This window comes from Delphinus delphis, chromosome 4, assembly GCF_949987515.2.
Source record: "Delphinus delphis chromosome 4, mDelDel1.2, whole genome shotgun sequence".
NCBI classification, from domain to species: Eukaryota; Metazoa; Chordata; class Mammalia; order Artiodactyla; family Delphinidae; genus Delphinus; species Delphinus delphis.
In genome coordinates this window covers 132,113,076-132,137,550 of record NC_082686.1, presented here as the reverse complement: position 1 = coordinate 132,137,550, position 24,475 = coordinate 132,113,076, and the positions used below count along the sequence as shown (strand labels likewise).

Here is a 24,475-nt window from a genome sequence, read left to right as displayed (position 1 = left end):
TAGTGTAAAATCCTATTTCCCTAATGTTGAAATACTACCCGCTGCCCGACATATAATTTTTTTTTTTTTTTTTTTGCGGTACGCGATCCTCTTACTGTTGCGGCCTCTCCCATTGCGGAGCACAGGCTCCGGACGCGCACGCTCAGTGGCCATGGCTCACTGGCCTAGCCGCTCCTAGCCGCTCCGCGGCATGTGGGATCTTCCCGGACTGGGGCACGAACCCGTGTCCCCTGCATCGGCAGGCAGACTCTCAACCACTGCGCCACCAGGGAAGCCCCCAACATACAATTTTTGTATAACGCACTTAAAAATTTTTTTTATGCCCTCTGAAATGTTACACAGCTTGTTTTGATTTTGAGGGATGAAACTTTCTCTGAGGAATACGCTGTTTCAAGAGAATGGCAGTTTTTATTTATGAAGCTTTTTTCCCCTCTTCTTTCATCTAACTGGTGCTGCTAAAGCCTGATACACCTGGTCAAAGAAGCATTGTTCCAAAGGTCCTGAGCTGATTTAGGAAAACAAAGGCTGACTTCATAGCTGGGAACATAACCATAGCTCCACTGCCACTGCACTGCACTTCTGTTCTCTTCTCTTCCAGCATGGCTATGTGGATGTGATGCTCTGAGCCACTTAAGAGGGGAGAAGTATGATCTCTTTATGGTCTTAATGCCCTTTCCCTGGGTCTTTTAAAATAACTAGTCTTAAGCCAACAGGTGATTACTCAAAGTTCAAAGCCCTTTATGATTTAAGAACGCTGGAGGAGGTTTAAAATTCTGATATACGCTCTCAATCATTCTTCAGAATTGAGGACTATAAGCACAATCAAAATATTTTTACATGAAAGTTTTATGTTTCTTGTAAATCAGCACTTAAAGTTTACCACCTGAGGTACGAAACTACAGAATGCAGGGCCCTACCCGCAGAGTTGCTAATTCAGTAGGTCTGAGGTGGAGCCCCAAATCTGCATTTCTAAAAAGTACTAAGGTGGCAGGGATCACAGTTTGAGAACTACTGATGTAGATCATTTGATGACGTATATTTTCAAAATCAAAGCTTACAGGGTTTGCTGTACCTTCTCAAGAATAGCTCATGTGCCCTTCAGAAGATGGAGAGTCGTTGCTAAAGCCAGGGGGATAGTGATGATGACTTACAGCTTCACAGGTCCTTATTGACCATTTCCTGCCCACAGCTGCCCCAGCCCTAGTAGCATGACAGAATGCTTAGTAATGCAAGAAATCATTAAAGTGTCTTTGCTATAAGAATATAACTGAAAACGTTATCTTTTTAGTTCTTTTGTAGCTGTTTACTGATTAAACTGATGCAGCAACTGACAATTTTGTTGATTTAAGTTATGGAATATAAAAAAGGTATAATAGTTGTTATGTCCTCCCTACTATCTAAAGCCATTATGAGGTCTTAACATTAAGACCTAAGTCGTCTTGTCTAAGAATTAAGAGTAGATGCCGTGGGAGGGAGGGAGACGCAAGAGGGAAGACATATGGGAACATATGTTTATGTATGACTGATTCACTTTGTTATAAAGCAGAAACTAACACACCATTGTAAAGCAATTATACCCCAATAAAGATGTTTAAAAAAAAAAAAACTGTAAAAAAAAAAGAGATGTAAAAAAAAAAAAAAAAAAAGAGTAGATGCCGTGGTCCCTAAGGAAATAACTCAAGACTGTGCTGGGAATTACAGTTTTTTGACTTTGTCAGACATTGATATGCATGCTATAAAAATCCAAAGTACAAGCTCAGCTGAAATTTCCTACTTGCACAGAAGCAGCCACCTCAACATTGTTATCTTTTAATTTCAAATGGTTACCTGAGTTCAAAATCCAAGTCTGAAATTTCATCTGTTCTGGGCAGTGCTCAATATTTAACACTTCTTGCAATGACTAGTACTTATTCCCGTTCAGATCAAGTTGTCCTAGCTAACCCTTTGGAGATGTGAGTTCATTTTTAAACCTTTGAAAATCCCTTAATTTTTCTTTGCTTTAAAGGAAAGTAGCAGCTCATGTTTTAGTTTGATCATAGAAAGCAAGAAGCAAAGTAAAGTTGGGATTATGTTTATTCATTCAACAACAGATTTTTTTTATGATGACCATTTTCTAGATTACACATTTATTCAATAGGTCTTATATATTTACTATAGACAAAATATTTTGGGACCAGAGATGAATTATGCCAATTTGGAAACTGGACAGAATAGCTTTTAAATGGGTTAATTTTTTTTTTTTTTTTTTTTTTTTTTTTTTTGCGGTATGTGGGCCTCTCACTGTTGTGGCCTCTCCCGTTGCGGAGCACAGGGTCCGGATGCGCAGGCTCAGTGGCCATGGCTCACGGTCCCAGCCGCTCCACAGCATGCGGGATCCTCCCGGACCGGGCACGAACCCGCGTACCCTGCATCGGCAGGTAGACTCTCAACCACTACGCCACCAGGGAAGCCCTAAATGGGTTCATTTTTATCTCAAATCTTGGGGTATATGTAATATGGAATATTCTATGTCTATTTTCCATGGAAATAATGAAGTGCAGAGTTGGCTCTTGGACATGAACTCACACTCACTTTTCATCCTTCCCTTTCTTACCCTCACTCACCTGCACTCCTGACCTGCCCTCATCTCCAACCCAGAAGATTGGTAGTACTACATACCAAAGATCCTAAATATCACTGCATGCTCAGAACCCTTGAATGGGGAAACCGAGTCATACTTGGAATCAACTTCTTTAAAAATAAAGAGAATATACTTTAAATTTCCTGGTTTTTTCTGCTCATTTTTGAGCCCATTTTATTTTTATTCTTGCTTCCAGTTTTTACTCTTCCAGTACTGCTAAGACATAGAACCAAGAAGATGTATAGCAGTTCTGGCAGGTGGTTGTTATGACACTCATTTCATAGGACACTTCTTGCAATAAGACTGTATTTCCCCAGACTTGACCCGTAGCAGGTCCCTTATCTTATAAGAAGAAAAATACTTCTGTTGTTCTGTTGGAGTAGGTTGACTTACAAAATGAAGAATTGTCTTTATATGCTCTTAGAATATTCCACTTAAAATATGACTTTTTAAAGAATATTCCACTTAAAATATGACAACTTTTTTTTTTCTAGCAGCTATGTAAAATTCCTTAATTCTTAACCTTTGGTACTTAAAACAATGTTAAAGGAGTCTTTAAGACATTGAGGAAAGATTTAAAATAACCTTTTCTAAGTCAATTTTTAAGTCCTAAAGGCCACATATATCTTTATCATCCAGGTTTCTAAAAATGCCAGCTATCAAATTTGATATTAAAACAGGATGCCTCACAACCTTTGTGTAATAAGGCACAGTATAAATAAAATTAGAACATCACGTCTGTCCTTCCTCAATCTTCCCTATTTGTAATATTTCCCTAAGCAGAGATGCCTGACAAATTTCCCCTCTATTGCTCACATGTGTCCACTTTTTGCATCAGATGTATTTAATTTTGCAGGTTAAATATTCAGAACAAAATGGGAGTAAAGATTTTTAGAGCATTGATTTCTAAAGAATCGAGAGGAAACTTGAACATAATACATTTCGTTGCCATCAATCTCATTCTACCTCATAACAGTCCATACTTTTGCTTATTTCTCCGTATGATAATCTTAAACTTTTATAGAGCTTATAATTCACCACCTGTCTTCATTTTATCAGATCCTCACAACGATCTTTTGAGGGAGAAAGGGTAGTTGTTATGCCCAGATCTATATATATTCTCATAATATATATGTATGTATATATGTGAATGTGTGTACACACATATGTTTGTATGTGTATGTAATGCAGTGTACCTATATTTTAGTCCTCCTTCCCCGAGATGAGGAAGTGGAGATTGCTACACAAAAGTTTCATGGTGGGTCAGCTGGTCAGAGAAGGAAATGCTGGAAGAAGGAAGATTTCTGAAGCTTGTGGCCCTCACTGCTCTGGCTTGAATATTGTTAATAAATGCTGCCTTTCATATACACAGGAAGTCAAAGTTGGTGCTACTGATATTGGCTAGCTTGGTACAGGCATAGAACAGACCACTCTGCAGAGATATGTTGATGAAGCTTAGGGATCAGCTAAGTGGTTGAAAGCTATACTTTACGGGTTTTTGCTGTTCCAGTGCCTTGGAATTTGTGAGATGATGCATGAAGTAAGTAACAATTCTTCTGAACAAAGCTGGTGTTATCCAGTTTCTTTTTTGACTTGGCAATAGGAATAATGGCTTTCACAATTTAGGCAACCAAAGAGTAAAATTCCAGTGTAAGTTACTTTAGATGTAAGCAATGGAGTGATAAATCTTGGGGGGTGGGTAATTAGGAATTCAGTGTCAGTGCAGGAGTACTGCAGTTCACAACAGATAATTCTGAAAAGTTGCCGAAGATAAAATGTTTGAGCTCATTAAAGCAATCCAATAGAAAATTATCCTCTATTTTGTAAGATCATATGTTAATAACAAATAACGTCTATGTCTATACATTTCCTACTTTAGAGGCTTGCTTGTGTTTTTAATGTGATGCTGTGGTGGTGTCAAGGTCCAGTAAGTATGGTAATAATCATTACAAATTGATTACAGCACTGGGCAAGAGATAGCACATTCACTGTTGCACGAATCATAGCCTTATGTGTATCACCACTAAGTGGACAAAAATCATTAGGCATGCAAGCCAAAGGTGGTCATATACATAGTAACTCCGAGACTCGAAATGTTTCATCTTGATTTTTATGGTTTCACTTCTGAAATTTAAAAGTGACCTTGCCGAATAAAATCTCAATGTTTCTTCAATCAAGAAACCTGCCCAGGATTTTTGATCCTAGACTAGTTCCACTTAACCTGGGCCAAACAGAACAGGTAACCCGGTCCGTTTGTTATCCTGTCCCCTGAGTTCTTTGCAGGATGCGCTGGAACTCAGCAGGTGTAGACCTGCCCTCTAGTGGATCTGGGTGCGCGACGACTTAGGTTCAACGTCTGCTGTATCTGGCTTGACAAGGATTATTAAACTCAGTGGTCTATCAAAAGTGACCTGTTGGGGGTCTGGGTTAGGTGCTGAGCAAGTGAAAAATTCAAGAGGCAAAAGAGAACCTGCGGCTGAAGGTAATGCCCGTTCTTCAGCTTCCATCTGGGGACGCGAGGCTTTTAATTGTTCCAGCCCCTCTGGTTGCACACTTGAACGGATGCAAAACCCTCCCCTGAGCTCTCCTTGCTCTTGGAGAGCTCTTGGCTCTCCTTGCACGCGGGCGCTGAGGCAAACCCCCACCGGGATGGAACTTTGGGAAGTGGCCCCGCGGGGCCCCGCCCCGCGGTCGGCGCCGAGCAACCGTGACTGGCTTGCAAGTGAGGCAGCGGGGTCCCCGCGTCACCTGCCCAGATTGTGACGGCCGCCCAGCGGGAGCGGCTTCCCGCTGCATCGTCGGGTAGCTCAGACACCTCGTGGGCCCAGAACATGGCTGCGCCTGCCCGTTCGGTCCGGGCTAGCGGCTGCTTCCTGAGGACGCGCGGCCGGCGCGGGGAAGCTGGCAGCTCTCCCACGTTTGCGCCCGGCGGGAGCGTAGAAACGCCGGGCACGTCTCCGGGGTGGCCAAGGGGCCGCCGCAGGGCAGGTGGGGCCGGGACTGGCGCGCCCAGCCGAAGCCCCTCGGGGCTGGCGGTCGGGCTCCGCTCATTTCCGCCGTCCGTGCCCGGGCGTGCAAGTGCGCCTGCGCGCGCGCCCCTCGCGGCGGAAGTGGTGGCGACAAAGCTCGGTCCGCCTGGCCCCGGGAGTGCGGGGCGGGCCCGGGGTGCGGGGCGCGCCGGGGCGGCGGGCGGTGGGGAGGGCGGAGCCCAGGAGGCGGAGGCGGGAGCAGACTAGCACTGCCGCACCGAGCCGCCGGGCCGCCCGAGGCCAGTCCCCTCACCTGCTGCCCATCCCGCCCCGCCCGCCTTCCCGGTTGCCGCCCCCACGCCGGGAGAGGCGCCCGTTCGGCGCCGCCGCTTGGCGAGCCGCTCCCGCGAGAGCGCGGGTGAGTCCCCCGCAGTCCAGAAAAGGGGTCTGGGGCTTTGCGGGGCGCCCGGATTACCTCTTGTCCCCCGTTTCTAGAAACTTCCAGGTCCTGGGGGCGTCCGGGGTACCCGGCTGGGGGCGTCTCCGGGGCGCTGCCCCGCCCCGCCGGCGTGAGTGGGGGGATGCGGGCAGCCAGGGGGCGGGCGCGGGGCCTGGGGGGCGGTGGGCGGCCGTCCCTTCCCGCACCCGTCAGCGCCGCTTCTCCGGTTTCTCTTGCAGATGCTGCTGTTAGGGGTGGTGGGCGCAGCCGCGGGTCGCGTGGCCGGGAGCGGGGGTGACGGCCTGGGATTCCGGGGGCCTCTCTTCTTGTCCTCCTCTCCTCTCTCTTCCCAGTGTGGCCGTGGCTGACACTAAAGACTTTGTAGCCATCAACCCAAGTGCAGTTTCGATGGAAGATGAAGGTAAAGGCCCCCGGCAGGCGGGTTGCAGCGCGGAGTTGAGGGTGTGGTGGTTGGCTTTTAAGTTGTCTGTCTTTCGCCACCTTTTTAATTCTCTGATTTTATTTTTTCCTTTGATTGTGAAGTGTCCAAGGAATTGCTTTCCTAGGATATCTGGCTTTTATTTTGGTAACATAGGGCGTTTCGGAAATTAAGGTTCTGTAGGGTGACTGAGCTTGATTCTGCTTTTCCGAGGAACCTGCTTCTTTAGCTTAGGGGATGGAAAGGAAGTTTTCATTTCAGATGGCATCTGCATGTTTCCATAGTCTCTGAGAGAGGAATCACTCCAGGGGAAGTGGAAATGGGGAGGGAAGGCTCTGCATTGCATCCCTGTGAATTTGCATATCAAGCCTTGATTTGGTGTAACTGGATTCGTTTATAAGAAAGAAAACGACTTTTTATTAAATGCAGCTTTGGGGAAAAATTCGTTGCTTTTCAGTTCACAAAAGTCAATTCTGATTTTAACGAAATATTATGAGGTGATTTCTTAAAGTTCCTCCTCATTTCAAAACATGCTTTGGGAGGTTGACAGTGGAACCTGTTTGTCCACTGTATGCTGCAAATGCACTGGATTATCATTCACATGTTACTTGATTCCTTTGGCCTTATAAAATATTTAATGCTTTTCATACACTGATTATTTATTTTCTAAAAGCATTGAACAACTCTGAATCAATGTTTTCCTCTCCTGAAACAAGCACACTTATTCTTTGGACTGACTTCTGTGTGATAATCTTTTTTCATTTATTCCTTTTTTTTTTTTTTTTGAGTGGGGCTGTAAGTTGCTATGAAAGATATTTACAAATTACATTTTGTTTTCATGTATCTTTGGTTTTTAAAATCTATATCTGGTACAAAGGAGCTGCAGTTGGGCTTGCTGGCTGCTTTCTAATTTGTTTTTCTGTTGTTGAAAATGTAAGCTTGATCTAAGTAGGACTAGTTATTTTAAAATAGACTTTTCTTATATGCAATAACCTATTTTGCTATCTGAGACATCTGGGATATGAGGGAAATATGATGAAAGGCATGATTATCTTGCTTAATTTTATTCTCGATGGATAATTTGTGGAAGACATTTTCTGAAATACTCATGTATATAACTGCAGCGGACTTTTACTGTCTAACTGGATCTTTAGAAACAGCATTCGAAAGCAATATTTTTTGTCTGATGGTATGGAAAATCAGTTTTCTGAGGTTTTTTCCATTTTGTCTTTTAGTTTATAGATTGAAGGAAGGCAGATCCTTTCTGTACAAGAGACAAAGAATATTAAATGCATTCATATACCTGTTTCTTGGTAGTTGAATCTTAAATAACATGTTAAACTTGAGCTTCTGCTTTTAGAATGTTACCAGATTTAAGAGTGTAGCCTAAAGTCAGTGGATTGTTAGATGTTGCTTTTCTGTTTCTTGATCTCTTAGGAAAAGGAGCATGACTAATAAAGCTGGCTCTCATTGTCTGTTCAGGTGGTAGGGAGTGGTTGTGAGATGGGAGCATGGTGCACGCTTGTGTCTGAGTCTCTGTACTCTATGGCCAAATAATGATTTGGCCTCATAGTAAAAGATTATACAATTCTTAAAAACTAGTGGAGGTTTTCCGCCTATTAATGATCGAGGCCATTTTGGTCAGTTTCTCATTACCATAACACCTCTTTTTCTTTTCTTAAACATTTTTAAGAACTTGTATATAGCCTAGAAATTTTCAAAACCAATTGGCCATTTTGAAATACATAGATTACTGTCGCTTTCCTTTTTACAGTTAGTATTCTCTTTTATATGAGATATAGTAACATCTTAGGGGTGTGAAACAAAAACAGACTGGAATTATACCTTAACCACCAAAAGTTGTGTGATTTTAAGCAAATTAACCTTTCTAAGCCTCTGTTTCCTCATCTATAAATCGGGATTGGTAATACTTGGCTTACATAGTTAGGAGGGTTAAATGAGAAACTTTGTAAATTCTCTTGGAAGAGAGGTTGGCTAGCATTTAAGAGCATGCACTGTGGAACCAGGCAACTTGATTTGAAGGCTGGATCCCCACCTACCATCATTTGGCCTTGCGCACATTAGTAAGCATTTTGTCCTTCAATTTCTTTACCTGTGAAATAAAGATATTGATAGAACCTACCTTATTAGTAGCATTTAGGTTGTTAGCATTTAGAATAGTATCTGGCATATATAGTAATGCTCAATAAATGTTAATTGTAAATAGCCTAGCCCAGTGTTTGCATACTAATATGCCACCTGCCATTAATGTTGTTATGACATTGAATGATTTTTTGGTTAATAAAATTATTTATTTATTTATTTATGTAGGGCTGCATTGGGTCTTTGTTGCTGCGCGCGGGCTTTTCTCTAGTTGCAGTGAGCGGGGGCTCCTCTTCGTTGCAGTGGCTTCTCTTCGTTGCGGTGGCTTCTCTTGTTGCGGAACGCGGGCTCTTGGCGCACGGGCTTCAGTAGCTGAGGCTCCTGGGCTCTAGAGCGTAGGCTCGGTAGTTGTGGTGCACGGGCTTAGTTGCTCCGTGGCGTGTGGGATCTTCCCGGACCAGGGCTTGAAGCCGTGTCTCCTGCATTGGGAGGCAGATTCTTAACCACTGCGCCACCAGGGAAGCCCATGACATTGAATGTTGAAAGGGGGTACAGTAGTGGCCAAAATGCTGTGTGTGAAGTTTTCATTGTTAGGGAGTGGGTGGATTTAAGTGCAGAATTTTCTATAGTGTAAGGCTTTAAGCCCGCAGAGATGTTGGGGCTCTACCAACAAACCAGAGGACAGTGTAGAAAGAGACAGGCTTGGATTTGAATCCGAATAGGTAATTTTTTTCCTCTCGTAAATATCTCATGAGTTACTGTGTTTCTCAGCTTTTTTAGCTGCTGAGTTTTCCCATCTGGAAATGGGATAATGACCTCTTTTGGAGGGTGGGTGTGAGGAAAGAATGAAGCCTGGTATGTAATAAAGTGCCTGAGAAGGATGGTTGATACACAGTTAGCCTGCTGAGTGACTGAGTGATTGCTGCTGTTCCCCAGAAACAGAGACTCCTTCAGTTGGTGTGTAGGTAAGTTCCGCCTACCTCTAGGTGTGCATAGGATGGAATTGCTAGTGGCGCTGGGAGCGGGAGCCTGGAGGTCCTTAGGGAGTGTGCCGTGTCTGCAACTTCATCCATGTGGCTCCTTTCAGCCACGGTGCTTGATTTCTTTTGGTACTTCAGTTTCAGTTCTTCTGGACCTTTCTCCCATGGCCCATTTAAACTTTCTTGGCAAACCTTGATCAGTTTTTAGCCTTAGCCTCCAGGATGCATCATGAATACTTAGAGTCAGTCACTAGAAGTATCTGAAGTATTAGTTTCCTGGAATTTCAGGGACTGGTTCTAGACTTCCATTCATGGGTTAGGATTTTATCCACATCCTTTGGAACTCCTTTTTGCATGTTTATCACAGATCTAAACAGATACCATTTAGGAATTGGAGATGCACAAGTAAATGGCTCTTCATCTGATGTTTTAAAAATTAATCATTTGTATGTTTAAAGGGATGGCTTATTAGAAAAGATATTTCTAGCTGGAGAAATTTGCAAATAATTTCTCCTTCCCAGTAATGGACTTTTTTCTTTGGAATAAATTTGGTCTGTTTCATAGAAAAAACACTATAAATTTAATGCACATGAAACTATTTAACATAGCCTTAAATATAGAAATATAATGATCTTCAAGATTTTAGGACATGCTTAATTTAAGGTTAGAGGCATGGCTAATCCCTCTAGAATAAATTCCCCTGATCATTTTGGATAGCATGTGAAAATGATAGTATGTTTCTTTACACTTTACTTTTTATTTATTGATTTATTGATTGATTTATTGATTTATTTATTGATTTATTTATTTATTTATTTATTTTGCGGTACGCGGGCCTCTCACTGTTGTGGCCTCTCCCGTTGCGGAGCACAGGCTCCGGACACGCAGGCTCAGCAGCCATGGCTCACGGGCCCAGCTGCTCTGGGGCATGTGGGATCTTCCCGGACCAGGGCACGAACCTGTGTCCCCTGCATCGGCAGGCGGACTCTCAACCATTGCGCCACCAGGGAAGCCCCTACACTTTACTTTTTAAAATAGTTTATTACTCGAGTTCAAATTGTTAGTCACTAGAAATATGTTAAGAAAAGATTGTGTTAGGATAGTTGGAGGAACTGTAAGGAAAAAGGGATGAGAAACCATATTAATTGTATTTCTTTAACTAAAAATAAGAAACCAGGTTATAAAAATATTTTATATCTTTAGGTGTGGAAAATATAATTTATAATGTTTGCAGTTTTGTTGATAAAATAATATTCTTAATCAGTATTTCTAGAAAAGAGTTGAAACTAAAAGATTATATGATAGCATTTGATAAACTGTAGTAATTTAACCCAGAGGAAGGATGCTGCAGAGAATATTTGTAAGTAGTAGTCTCTTGACAGTTGAGTCCTAAATACGTGATTTGTCTTAATGTTTTTATTATTCATTTAATGTCATTAGAACTCAACTCTGTTAACTGAAGCAGTATCAATCAGAATAGTCTCCTAGGGAACATTTCCCTTGGAGCTCAAGGCTGATTTTCTTTTGAGATCTTGGTTAACCGTAATCTGTTTATTAACAAGGTCAATTTTTGTTTTAAAGCTGGAAAGAACACCTTAGCTTGATGGTAAAGTTAGCTGGGAAAATTTTAAATTACACCATTGTTACATGTAACATCTTAAAGATCTCTTTGTATGTTCAAAAGTTCCTCCCATGTTTACTTTGTTAAATAACAGGTTCTTTTTATAGTGATTTCAGGCATCAGTTGTGACAAGATTATTTTTACAGTTTTCATATGGACAAGTGTTAATAAAAGGCGGTAAAGTAAAAACTGGTTGGATGAACTCTAGGTTAATGCCATCATTTCATACAGGAAAGGATTTCTCAGAAAAAAAAAATGTCAGGCTGTCAATGCAATTTCCTTTATATGGCTGGTATTTATATGCATTGGTTAATATGTCTTCTGTCTTCAAGGTTTTAAGTTAATATTGACAAAGGTATACATCTTAGAATTACAGTCATTCCTTAGTATCAGGGGATTGGTTCCAGGAACCCCACGGATATCAAAATCTGAGGATGCTCAAGTCCCTTATACAGAATGGTGTAGTAATTTACGTATGGCCTGTGCACATCCTCCCTTACACTTTAAATCATTTCTAGATTACTTATAATACCTAATACAATCTAAATGCTCTATGAATAGTTGTAAAAACCAATGTAAATAGTTGCTAGCATGCAACAAATTCAAGTTTTGCTTTTTGAAACTTTCTGGAATTTTTTTTAGTGTTTTTGATCTGCAGTTGGTTGAATCTGCCACAAGAACCTGTGGATAAGGAGGGCCGAGTTACTCAAATTGTGTTCAGTTAGATTAGTTTAGACTAAGCGTATTGGATACATTTAGAAAAAAATTGAATGAAATGTTACAAGGCTATCATAGGTTATGGACAGAGAAAGACAGTAATAGCAGGGGTCAGAAACATCATTTTAAGATGGTTGTAACTGGGCATCTAATTCAACTTCAATCTCTTTCTTCCTGCATCAGATGTTAGAGAATGTGTGAATTGGAATTATGTCTTTAATATTCCTGTTAATGATAATTTCTTGGTAAAGGGAGGTCTTTTGGCTTGACTTTTGATCATTTCATCAAGTTACTGACCTAAACTTGTGTCTCCCAAGAGGAAATAACAGAAATTTAGCACAACACATTCTTTATTCTTTCCGAAAACTCTGAGACGTTGAAGGATCCTTGTAGAAATTATTTTCATTTATTTATTTAGTTACATAAAATGAATAACCTGATAAAGTTGGAATAGCAATAGGACCCTGATACTGAATATATTTGCTACCCTGTACTGGTGTTTGATTTCAGTTCTTTACAGGAAAACTCAGAAATAATAAGGCAGAAGTATTTAGGATGTTACCCATAATACTTTTCTTGATCATTATTTTTTTGAAACTGTGAAGTATAAATTAAGACTTTTGATTAGGTTGTGAATTTCAGATACTGGATTTAAAGTTATTTTGATTGTGATGTCTTAAAGTCAAAAAGGACAAAGCACTCCTAAGAACCATTAATATAATGAAGTTCTGTTCTCTGCCTAGGAGAGAGATCAACTTTATTTTTTAAAAAAATATTTATTTATTTATTTGGCTGCGCTGGGACTTAGTTGCTGCACGTGTGATCTTCATTGCTGTGTGCGGGATCTTTAGTTGTGGTGTGTGGGATTTTAGTTGCAGCATGCGGGATCTAATTCCCTGACCAGGGATTGAACCCGGACCCCCTGCATTGGGAGTGTGGAGTCTTAACCTCTGGACCACCAGGGAAGTCCTGAGAGATAAGTTTTAAAACAGATCCTGGATTTTTTTCTCATCTTAAAGCCTTTCATTTACAGTATAAATAAATTAACGTTTTTGTGCTGTGTATTATGTTATGAATGTGTTGTATATATATATAAATATATATGTTTGTATGCAGTTATTTCACTAGACTTTGTTTGACTATCTGTTTTAGAGTTTCCCTAGTGGAATGTTTGCTGTACCTACCTCTGGGTTTAAACATTGGGAGGGGCAGAAATGCTAGTTGGTTCATGCTTTCTTTGGGAATCTTACCTTACTTCCTTCTTGAGTGTCAGTTCTCCGTTCCCTTGAGCAGGCAAAAGTGGTGCATGGCACAAGTGCCAGAAATAGCATGCGAGCCACTTTTTAATGGCACGTGAACTGATCTCTCCTGTGTCCTTTTCTTAATGCTTGTCAGGGCTGCTCTTTACTGCAAGTTAACATCTGAGTGAAAGTGTCTGTGATGGGATGGGAAATTTCAGTTTCCTTTCCCACTCCAGAAAAGGAGGATGTGGTCTTTGCCGACTACTCTTTGATATCTGCCAGCCCCCTACCCTAGAGGTTGGTAGTTCAGTTATGATATCTTGATGTATACCCTTAATTCATTTGAGGGACCAAGAGAGGTGAAATTCTTCTGATTTCTACTGGTAGTAGAAAAAAGGCAGGGTGTTGGCCTTGTGTCTACATTAGAATGATGGGAATGGAGGATAGGGATGGATGAGAGAGACATTTTACTCCTAGGCAAAACAAGCAGAGCTTGGGCAGTATCTTGATAACAGGGAATGAAGGGGAGGGTTGAGTCAGAAGTGACTACAAACTGTTGAGCCAGTGCAGGTGGGTGAGTGGAGGTGCTGCTGACTGGCTGAAGGAGTGAGCTCACGTGGGCACTGGCCAGAGGGAGGGTGTGGGAGGTCACACTGTCTGTGTGTGGAGAGAGGTTTGTTTTAAAATCGAACACCACTTGGGCTAGAAGACCAGGGTTCAAAGCAAGCTCTCGAGGGCAAAGACCCTCAGTTGTCCCTAATTCAGTTTGAACAGGGTCTGGCACGTAGCCCTTGTCTGTTGAATGAAAATACTGCCTTCTTCACTGTAACTCAGGGGTTCTCAGCTGGGGACAGTTTTGCCCTCCGTGGGACATTTCCAATGTCTAGAGAGGTTTTTGTTAATCACACCTGTGGGAGGATGCTTCTGCCATCCAGTGGGTAGGGGCCAGTGATTCTGGTAAACATCCTGTGATTGACAAGACAGTCCCCTGTCCTCACCAAAACAAAGAATTACCTGGCCAAATGTCAGTGGTGCTGAGATTGAGAAACATTGTTCTAGCCAAAGGCAAGGAAGTTAGCTCCTCTAAGCGCTGATTTCCTCACTTATAAATAGATAATAATGACTCTACTTCAGGCTTTTTGGGATCAAATAGGGCAGATGTGTAAGTGCCTGGCATGAAAAAGCTGCTCAGGAAATACTAATTTCCTTTACCTTGGTTGATGAATAGATTTAAGGAAGTTATTTTTGTCATTGGTCTTTTAAACAACTTCTAATTTCAAGGCTTCACATATTTTTCTGAGACGAGTGGGATGCCTAGCAAAACTATAGTTGCATTTATTATCTTAATGCTTTTCTCATGGTTTCATCAATTTATATTTTTGACTCTACTTTGGCTTGGGGTTTGAGTATTTCATGATTTGTTTCTATCAGTAGGCAAAAATGTTAAAATCTGGATTAAAAGTTTTTACCTAATCATGTAGGTTAAATTCATTATTTTACTTGCTTTCAGAACTTTTACTATTTGAAAGCAGTATTACTGTTCTTTGAAATTAAGACTGAAGTGTTCTGAGTTACTTGTTTCGGAAAATGCCAGACCTCACATGTCTGTGATGTCCTTTACCTTTTTATCCATTTACAGAATTTCAGGTAGGCTCCTCTCAGAAGTCAGCACTTTCCTTCAGATAGGTGGCTTTCTTTTGCTTGTCAAGTACCTTTTTATTCTCTTTTGTAAAGTGTGGACATTACCACTGTCTGTTCCACTCATGTTAGGGACAGGACACATGTATTTTCAATTCTAATACAAGAGACCATTCCCTTGAAAATGCATTCTGATCATAGCCTCACTGTGTTTAATGTTTATTTACATGTACATAGTTGTGTGGCATTCTCATTTTTGAGGAGTCCTTTGCTGGTACTTTGAGGAGTCTTTCCTTTAGGAAAAAAATCAGTTCTGTCTCCCTATGCATTAATTTTCCCATATATCACATGAGATTAATAAAGTAAAGCTGATTTTGTGGCAGCAAAGAAATTCTCATTCAACTTAAATCTATAGGATTCAAAGTTGGTAGCTTTTGATGCCATTAAGTTGTATCTGACCACAAATTGCTGGAAAGGCTTGCACAGCTCCCTGTTGTACCTGTAGCCCTCTAGGTCAGGTAAGTACAGGGTGTGAAGAAGGCCACAGTCATGTTTTTGATTTCATGAGGGGTTGGTTTGCCATAGCCTGTAAAATTAAGTCCATCAATAAACTGCTGCCTGAAATGAATGCCATTGGCATAGGAGGTAGTAGGAGAAGGAATTAAGGAATCTATCATTTGTTTGTATGGTTGAATTACTGGCTAGTCCATAGATTTCAAAGACAGTGATTCCTTTAACAGAGGAGGACCACAGTCTTTTAAATTCTGATATTACTGGTAAAATAATTGGTGCTAGCTGAAGGCTTTAAAAAACAGTAGTTGTATGTTTAATAATAAATGTAATTTTTCACTTGTAATAATTCATTTGTAATTAATATCTTCCTCTTGTGAGGAGGTACTTTGAAACTGCAAACATCCTGCATCTCATCATACTTTTTTAAAAAATATAAATAAATAAATTTATTTATTTATCTTTGGTTGCGTTGGGTCCTTGTTGCTGTGCGTGCGCTTTCTCTAGTTGCAGCGAGTGGGGCTACTCTTCGTTGTGTTGTGAGGGCTTCCCATCTTGGTGGCTTCTCTTGTCGCAGAGCACGGGCTCTAGGGCGCGTGGACTTCAGTAGTTGTGGCACGCGGGCTTCAGTAGCTATGGCTCGAGGGCTCTAGAGCACAGGCTCAGCAGTTGTGGTGCACAGTTAGTGGCTTAGTTGCTCTGCGGCATGTGGGATCTTCCTGGACCAGGGGTCAAACCCGTGTCACCTGCAGTGGCAGGTGGATTCCTAACCACTGCACCACCAGGGAAGTCCCTCTATTGCCTTTAGCTCAAAATAATCCACATGCCAAAGTGGCACATCTTGGGGAGACCTGTTAGAACTCCTACACCCTCATTACTTCTATGTTTATTAATTGCAGTTCTACTGTTAAGGAAGAATTGTCCTTTTTCCTCCATTTACCAATGGTCCAACTATTTATTTACATGGATCTGTGGATATTTATTTTACCATGTGGGTTAAAATCCAGTGTTTTGTTGCTCAAATTGTTCCAGCTTTGGTTATTGAGAACACATTCAAATTTGCCTGCTGTGTCCTTTTTATAGCGTACCCATCGTTTTGTGGGTACTAATTCACTTTCTGGTACCACAGTGTGTTCCCCATGCGTCTCATGTTTTTCCTGTTTGCGCCAGCCATGGAATCAACCGTTTTTCCAAAGGAGGCAGATTCATTTTATTGGAGAGTGGTATCTAGAAACCAAGATTTGGGTGCCAGGCGTGCTCAGTACTGTTGGGGTGTTACTGTTTCTAAGTCTTCTCAGTAGACAGAGCTAGCAAATACATGTATAGTAATACACATTTGTAATTTACATAAAATATATTTTTATTTCGTTATCTATCCATCTACATGTAGATTAAAAACCATGAGTTCATACTGATGCTGCCAGTTCCAATCCCATACCTCAGGGTTCATTCCAGTCCCCACCCCCCCAGCTTTTTCCCTTTCCTTTTACTTCCTTCTCCAGAGGTAAGAAATCTGTTCTCATCCACAGTGTATTTACTTATTTGTTCAATCTTTGTGCACACACACAAAAGTAGTTTCAGAATTGCTAACCTTTTCCCCTGTGAGAAACACATTAAAAAATTTTTTTTTTCTAGTAAGATGAAGTAATTACCTATACAGTTTTCATCATTTTTTTATGTGTTTTTGTTGTCTCAAATTAATTTACCCTTTTTATGTTGAGTTTGTTACCAAATTGAAGTTGCTATAGTTATTTTTTCTACTTTTTTTTCTCCCTTTAACCTTTTTGCTATAATAAAGTGTTTAAGAACCTGTTCTGATAAAGAGTTGCAATTTTCTGAGTCTGTCACCTTACTGGAAGTTCTATGTACTTCTGCCTTTTTGTTTCTGGTAGATGGCAGGTCTAGTGTTGATTAACTCCCTCAGCTTTTGTTTGTCTGGGAAAGTATTTGTCCTTCATATGTGAGTGATAAATTTGCTGGCTACAGTACTCCTGAGTGACAGTTTTTATCTTTCAGTGTTTTGAGAATGTCATTCCATTCCCTCCTGGTTGTAGCGTTTCTGCTGAGAAATCTGCTGGTAGCCTGAGTGGGGGTTCCTTTCTAGGTTACCTTTAAAATTCTTTCTTTGTCATTGATTTTTGACAATTTTAATATAATATGTCTTGGAGAAGGTCTTTTTGCATTGAGGTAATTAGGTGTTCTCTTAGCTTCATGGGCTTGTATATCTGGTTCCTTTCCCCAGGTTTGGGAATTTCTCAGTTATTATTTCTTTAAATAAACTCTGTTTTCTTCTCCTTCTCTTCTCCTGGCATACCTATTACCCTAATGTTGCCCTTCCTAAAAGAGTCTGATAGCTCTTGTAGAATTTCCTCATTTTTAACGTATCTTATTTCTTTCCTCTTCTAGTTGTATCATTTCTAGATTTCTGTTTTTGAGACAGAAATTCTCTCTTCTATATGGTCTGCTCTTTTTCCAGTGCTTTATAATTCATTCTTCATCTTGTTTATTGAGTTCTTCGGCTCCAGAATATCTGTTTGGTTCCTTTTTAGAGTTTCAGTCTCTTTGGTAAAGTGTTCCTTCTGTTCATTAATTTTATTCCTGAGCTCATTGAAGTGCTTTCCGTTTTCCTGTAGCTCATTGAGTTTCTTCAGGACAGCTGTTTGGAATTCTCTACCAGATTGCAATATTCTGTGACTTTAATTTTGGTTTCTAGAGAATTGTCCTTTTCTTTTTTGTGGTACAGTGTTACTGTGGTTATTCACGGTGCTTGATGAGTTGTTCCTCTGCCAGTGCATTTGAAGTGGTGACCGCCTTTCTGCTGGATTCTGAGCACTTTCCATCCTCCACCACCTCTGTCGGAGGTGTGGCTTCAGTGCTGTCATTATTTCCTCTTGTGCCTCCAGAGTTGTTGGTACCTTGCTTCTGCTAGTGTCACTGGTGTTATGGTGTCGCTACCTGGTGGTGCGCCCCAATGGTGGGCTCGTCGTTTGCGTCCGGGATCCCCTGAGTTGCAGGCTCCGCTGCTGTGGGAGGGGAAAGGAAGTGGGTGGGGGGAGTTGAGGTTGCACAGATGCCTCTGCTGTGTCGGGTGTTGTAAGGTGTGAGAGCTCAGCTACTGCAGGTAGAGTGTGGGGCGTGGAGATATGGGTGCTTCAGTGGCTGGAGGGGTGTCATCTCAGGCCCCACAGCTGCTGCTGCCCAGTTAATCTGGGGACTGCTGAGGCCGGGAGGCTGGAATCGCATTGTGTGTACTGCCTCCCTTGCTATTACTGGCTTCTCTGGGGCTGAGGGCTCAGCTGCTGAGGTGGTAGGGTGGGCACTGCAGGCAGCACCTCCCCTGTGTGTTCCAGTCCACTCACCTTTATGTGTACTAATGTGTGGAATTCTCCGGCGTCCTGGTGTGTTGGGCAGAGGCACTTTTTGTTGCTTTGTGGCTGTTTTACTGGTTGTAGATTGAAAGAGAGAGACAAAGGGAGCTTTTCACTCTGCCATGTTGCTGATGACTGAGAAACACGTTTTTAAACTAGAGTACAGTATTTGTCTTCAGCTTTACAGTACAGTCTAAATCTGTTTTCCAAAGTTACTTAGGCTAGTTCTTTTCTTCCCGACCTACTTCTGTAAGGTTGTTACTCATTTGTAATAAAATTATGTTTATTAACTGTTTGTATTCTCTTTTAGTTTCTTTCCACATCCTGTTTGATTTTTAATTTTTTAAATCTTTTGAAGTAAATGGTGATCATATCCCTCCTCCATATCTATAATGAATATACCTTCATAAAAGGGCTGGATTTGATTAAAGTTAGGTAGAGCTGTAGTGTGCTTTGGCTCATAGTAGTTTACTTGAAAGGAACTGTACTCTGGAGATCATTCTTTTGGGCTTGCTCATCTGGTTCCTTAGTTACAGCTCTCATTTCTACATCTGCACTTGGAAGGTTGTTCTATGTATGGTCCCATGACTATAAGTGCTTGAAATCAGTCCCCCAATTAATCTTCTTTATTCTGGATGCATAGTTTTAGACCAAAAGTCACCTACAGACTGAATACTAATTCTTTTATTGCTGGGGTAAATCGTGACTTAAATTATTTTGTGGATCCTGTCCTTTACTGTTTTTCTTTTCTAAGATATAATTCATGTACTGTAAAATCTGCATTTTAAAGTACACAGTTCATTGTTTTTTAGTATATTCACAAGGTTATGTATTCATCTAATTGCAGAACATTGCTGTTACCCCCGAAAGAAACCCCTTACCCATTAGCAATCACTTCCTGTTCTCTCCTTTCCCCAACCCTGGCAGCTACTAATCCACTTTTTGTTTCTGGATTTGCCTATTCTGAATATTTCATGTAAATGAATTCATACAATATGTGACCTTTTGTGTCTGACTCTTTTCATTTTAGCATGTTTCCAATATTCAGCCATGTTATAGCATATATCATTTCTTTTTTTTTTTTTTTTTTGGTTAAATAATACTCTATTGTATGGATATGCCACATTTTGTTTATACATTTATCAGTTGATGGACATTTGGGTTGTTTCTACTTTTTTGGCTAATATGAATAATAATGCTGTGAACATTCGTGTACAGGTTTTTGTGTGAATATGTTTTCAGTTCTTTTGGGTGTATACTTGGGAGTGGAAGTGCTGGCTTATATGGTAATTCTATGTTTAATTTATTGAGGAACCCCTACAGAGGTTGTATCATTTTTTCATTCCCACCAGCAGTGTGTTGAGTGCTCTGATTAATTTCTCCACATCCTCTCCAACACTTGTTATTTTCTTTCTTTTTTAAAAAATTTGCCATTGCGTGGGGTATGAAATGGTATCATATTGTGGTTTTGATTTGTATTTCCCTAATGACTAATGGTATCAAGCATCCTTTCATGTGCTTTTTTTGCTATTTGCATATCTTTGGGGAAATGTTTATTTAAGTCCTTTGCCCCTTTGATTTTGTTATTTGGTTTTTTATTGTTGAGTTGTAAAGATTCTCTTTGTATTCTGGATCCTGCGTAACAGTATGTACTATACCTGGACTTGCACAGGCATACAAACAGGTTTGTGCAGAAGTGTTTACTGCAGCACTTATAAGACCCTTATCAGACATAGGATTTGCAAATATTTCTCTCATTTTATGGGTTTTATTTTTGTTTGTTTTCACTTTTACATCTCACAAATTCCTGTCTTTACTAATGTAATCTGGGGTCATAAAACTCAATTATTATGCTATATTTATTATATAAATGTTCTTTCTCAAGATTTGGCTTTGGATTTTTGCATTCAATTTAGTAACCATACTTACAACAATTATTTTCTTTTAGCTAAATATTTAATTGACTTTCAAGTTCCTGCCAATCTTTTTAGGGTGTGGTACAATTTCCTCCACTAGAGCACGCAAATGAGAATCACCGGAGAGTTTTTTGGTAAATTCACATTCCCTGGCTCTACATCCCACGTAGGAATTCTATGTGTCTAGGACAGGCTTTGCATGACTCCCCCTCTGGCTTCAGCCTTATTGTACCGAGAGTTGTAGCCAGAATGGCTGCAGGGGGAATTGTGGGAGAAAGGGTGGGGGAGGAGGTAAAGGGAGGGCTTTAGGAAAGGGCTTCCTGAGAGTAGGAAGAGTTCCTGGTTTTCCAGTAGGTCCGGGTGATGCGGAAAGCTTCTCTAGACTGCTGCCTCTGCCACCCTTATCTCCAATCTCCAGTTGAGCTATTTCTCTCATTTTAGATTGTCTTTTCACTTTCTTTCGTGTCTTGCAGCACAAACTTTTAAAATTTTGATGAAGTCCAATTTATCTATTTTTTTCTTTTGCTGTTTGTCCTTTAGATGTTATAGCTAAGAAACCACTGCCTGCTTCAAGGTGATAAAGATCTGTGTTTTCTTCTAGGAATTTTATAGTTTATAGCTTTCACTTGATTCATTTTGAGTTAATTTTCATATTTGGTGTTAGGTGAGGGTCCTACTTCATTCTTTTGCATGGAATATCCAATTATCCCTGCACTAAGAAGACTGTTTTTTTCTCCATTGAATTGTCTTGGCACCCTTGTTAAAAATCAATTGAGGGCTTCCCTGGTGTCGCAGTGGTTGAGAATCTGCCTGCCAATGCAGGGGACACAGGTTCGAGCCCTGGTCTGGGAAGATGCCACACGCCACGGAGCAACTAGCCCCGTGAGCCACAATTACTGAGCCTGCGCGTCTGGAGCCTGTGCTCTGCAACAAGAGAGGCCGCGATAGTGAGAGGTCGGCGCACCGCGATGAAGAGTGGCCCCCGCCTGTCGCAACTAGAGAAAGCCCTGGCACAGAAATGAAGAGGCAACACAGCCATAAATAAATAAAATTTAAAAAAAAATAAAAAAGGCAAAATTCCTTTAAAAAAAAAAAATCAATTGACCATGAATGTATGGATCTATTTCTAGACTCTCAATCCTGTTGCATTGACCTGTGTCTGTTTTGTGCCTGTACCACACTGTTTGGATTAGTGTAGCTTTTGTAGTAAGTTTTGAATGTAGGGATTATGAGTCTGCCAACTTTGTTCTTTTTTAAAGATTGTTTTGTCTATTCTGAGCCCCTTGTATTTCCACATCAGTCGGCTTGTCCATTTCTATAAAAAAGGCAGTTGGAATTTTCATAGGCATTGAGCTGACTTGCCCTTTAAGGATGTAATGTTCTTACATAGGTACAAACATAAGATCTTCTTGAACATTTGGGTATCATTTTATTCTAGGTCACTGTACAAAATGGCTTTAAAAGTTTGAGTTAGTAATATTTTATTCCTCCCTTCTTTGCCCTTTTCTCCAGAGAATAACTTACTTAGTGGTTAGCGGGCAGGGTTGGGGTGAGCTGTATCAATCATTCAACAAATGGTGGAGGGACAGTTAGCTAACTTCTGGTTAAAAAAAAAAAAAAAAAGTAAAGCTGGAATGAGAAAGGCTTTTTATAAAAACTAAGCATGAGATGAAACCCCAAAACCATAATGCAAAACATTGATCATATAAAATTTTAAAAAGAAAGAAAAAAAAGTAAGTAGCTAAACTGTAAACCAATGATTAAAAACAAATGACAAAAATCTACTTCATACAGAATGCTTTTTATATCTATAAGAAATAGCCAGTAACTTGTAGGGACAAATGGCCAAAAGACATGAACAAATGTTTCACTGAAAAAGGTTGCAGAGGCCAAAAGATACGAATAGGTCACCAACTTCAGTAATGAAGAAATGAAAATTAAAATAACATTTTCCATTCATCAGACTGGCAAAGATGAAAAAATGTGGTTATGCTTAATCTTGGCTGTATTGCAGGGAAAATAGAAGCTCCTGACATATTGGGAGTTCATTTGACACAATTCCTTTGAAGAGCATCTTAGTGATAGCTGTCAGAACAAAAAATAACACCCAACAATTCCACATTCAGGAATGTATCTTGTATCTGTACTTGAATAAGCATATAAAGAGATTTGTATAAAGATATAGTATATTTATAACATAAATATAATAGCATTTATAGTAGCAAAAATGGGAATAACCCAAATGTCTGTCATCAGGAGGACTAGTTAAACTGGAGCTGTACTGTATAATGAAATGCTTTGTGAGCCATTAAACAAAATTGGGGCAGATCAGTATGTGTGGTGAAATAGAAAGAGGTCCAAGATGTACTGAGTGAAAAAAGCAAGTTGTGGTTATGTGATTCCATTTGTAATGAAAGCAAAACAAAACAAAACTTGTAACATATTGGCATAGAAATGTCTGGCAGTATACACAGAGTTAACAGAGGTTACTTCTGGGCAGTAGGACTGGGGAGATGCACTTGTTGTTTTAAACCCTTTCTTATTACTTGACTCTAAAAAAGAATGAGCGGGTTTTTATTTTTTTAAAAAAATCATTAAAAATGACTTAGTAATATAATTAAGAACTTTTACTAGTTTAGGAGTAAAAGATTTGTCCTTTTCTCTCAAGTTGATTATTTTGTGTATGATCCCTGTTGGTCTGCAGAGGTAAATGGATTTTTTTTTGGTGTGTCATTTGTATTGCTTTACTGAAAATGGATTAGAATTAGCTCTTGGATACAAATATTTAATAGCATTTAGAACCTGCTGTATCATTCCCAAATATTCTAAGTATGGGAGAAAAATAGGATTTGCGATTGTGCTAGTTTTTATTTTGTCAAATGAGGAATATGTAAGTGTTGGTCTGCGTTGGAGCTTGATTGTGCCACTGTTCTTTGGGTCCATGTTCTGGAACTTAAAGTTCAGTGTGGAAGGTAGCTATTTCACAGTATCTTCCTTAACCGAGGTAGTAACCTCGGTTCATTGTCAGAAACCTTAGTACCACAGGCGATAGGAGGCAGTGGTATCTCCCTGCACTTTTCCAAATTGTCGAATTTTAGAGTTCGGGGGACCAACTTCCCACCCCATATAAAAATCACCAGTATTCTCTCCTAGAAAGTTTTTGGTGATTGGAAACTCTACACTTTTGTCTGTTGACACTAGTTCTTTCCTTAATTTCAGCAGAATGTTGTATTTCATTTAACAGCCTTAAAATATTTGAAGGTGCCTGTCATATCCTTTATTTATTTAGAAACTTTTAGTGAAGTTTAATTAATGGTCATGCACTGCCCTTCATAATTCTCTTCTCTAGGCCAAATATTACTAACTTATTCCACCAGTTTTCTTAAGACCTCATTTCCATAGTATGTCATCATAGTGTGCCACACTTTGGGGCAGACCCTAATGTTGCTCTATACTGAATATAGAATCCTCAGGGTGTGGTTGGATCGGATAGTACTCTGGGGCTGTTACTCCCTTGGCTTAAAAGTTGTACTTCTCATAATGCAGTTTAAGATGTTATTTACCTTTTCAGCAGTATGGAGCCTTAGCATCTGGTGCTGTAGTAGTTGGTTTTTGAGTTTTAGTTTTTACATTTATCTCTAATAAAGTATATGTATGCTTTTGTAAATGTGAAGATAGTGGTATATGGTCTATACCCATTGGTTTAGCCTGATAAGCTTGTTTGAGTTATGAGGCAAGGTGGCTGCCCCTCTCTGGCTTTTGAGTTGATGTCGTCTTGGATAGGCATGTTATTTAGATATTTGAGTTGTTGATAGACTATTAAACAGATAGAGCCTAGTGGCACACCTAGTGGCACTGAGTTATTAATACTTTTGGCCCACCTAGCCGGAAATCTACCCAGGTTTAGCCCATGT

At 40.3% G+C, this 24,475-nt stretch overlaps 1 protein-coding gene across 4 annotated transcripts in view; it reads left to right on the top strand.

Annotated features, from left to right (window-relative positions):
- The window catches only part of ATP2C1 (ATPase secretory pathway Ca2+ transporting 1), a 117,449-nt gene that overhangs the window by 9,235 nt on the left and 83,739 nt on the right, over positions 1-24,475 (top strand). Inside the window, exons 1-2 of one of the 4 annotated variants that reach the window (XM_060011469.1) lie at positions 4,697-5,422; positions 6,268-6,449. The exons of 1 other annotated variant lie outside the window; for it this stretch is intronic. In XM_060011469.1, coding sequence (XP_059867452.1) covers positions 6,444-6,449 — 6 coding nt within the window. In that variant the 5' untranslated portion in view covers positions 4,697-5,422; positions 6,268-6,443. Of the gene's footprint in view, positions 1-4,696; positions 5,423-5,743; positions 6,008-6,267; positions 6,450-24,475 lie in introns of those variants that run through there. 2 more of the 4 variants (XM_060011470.1, XM_060011473.1) reach the window with 2 other exon arrangements.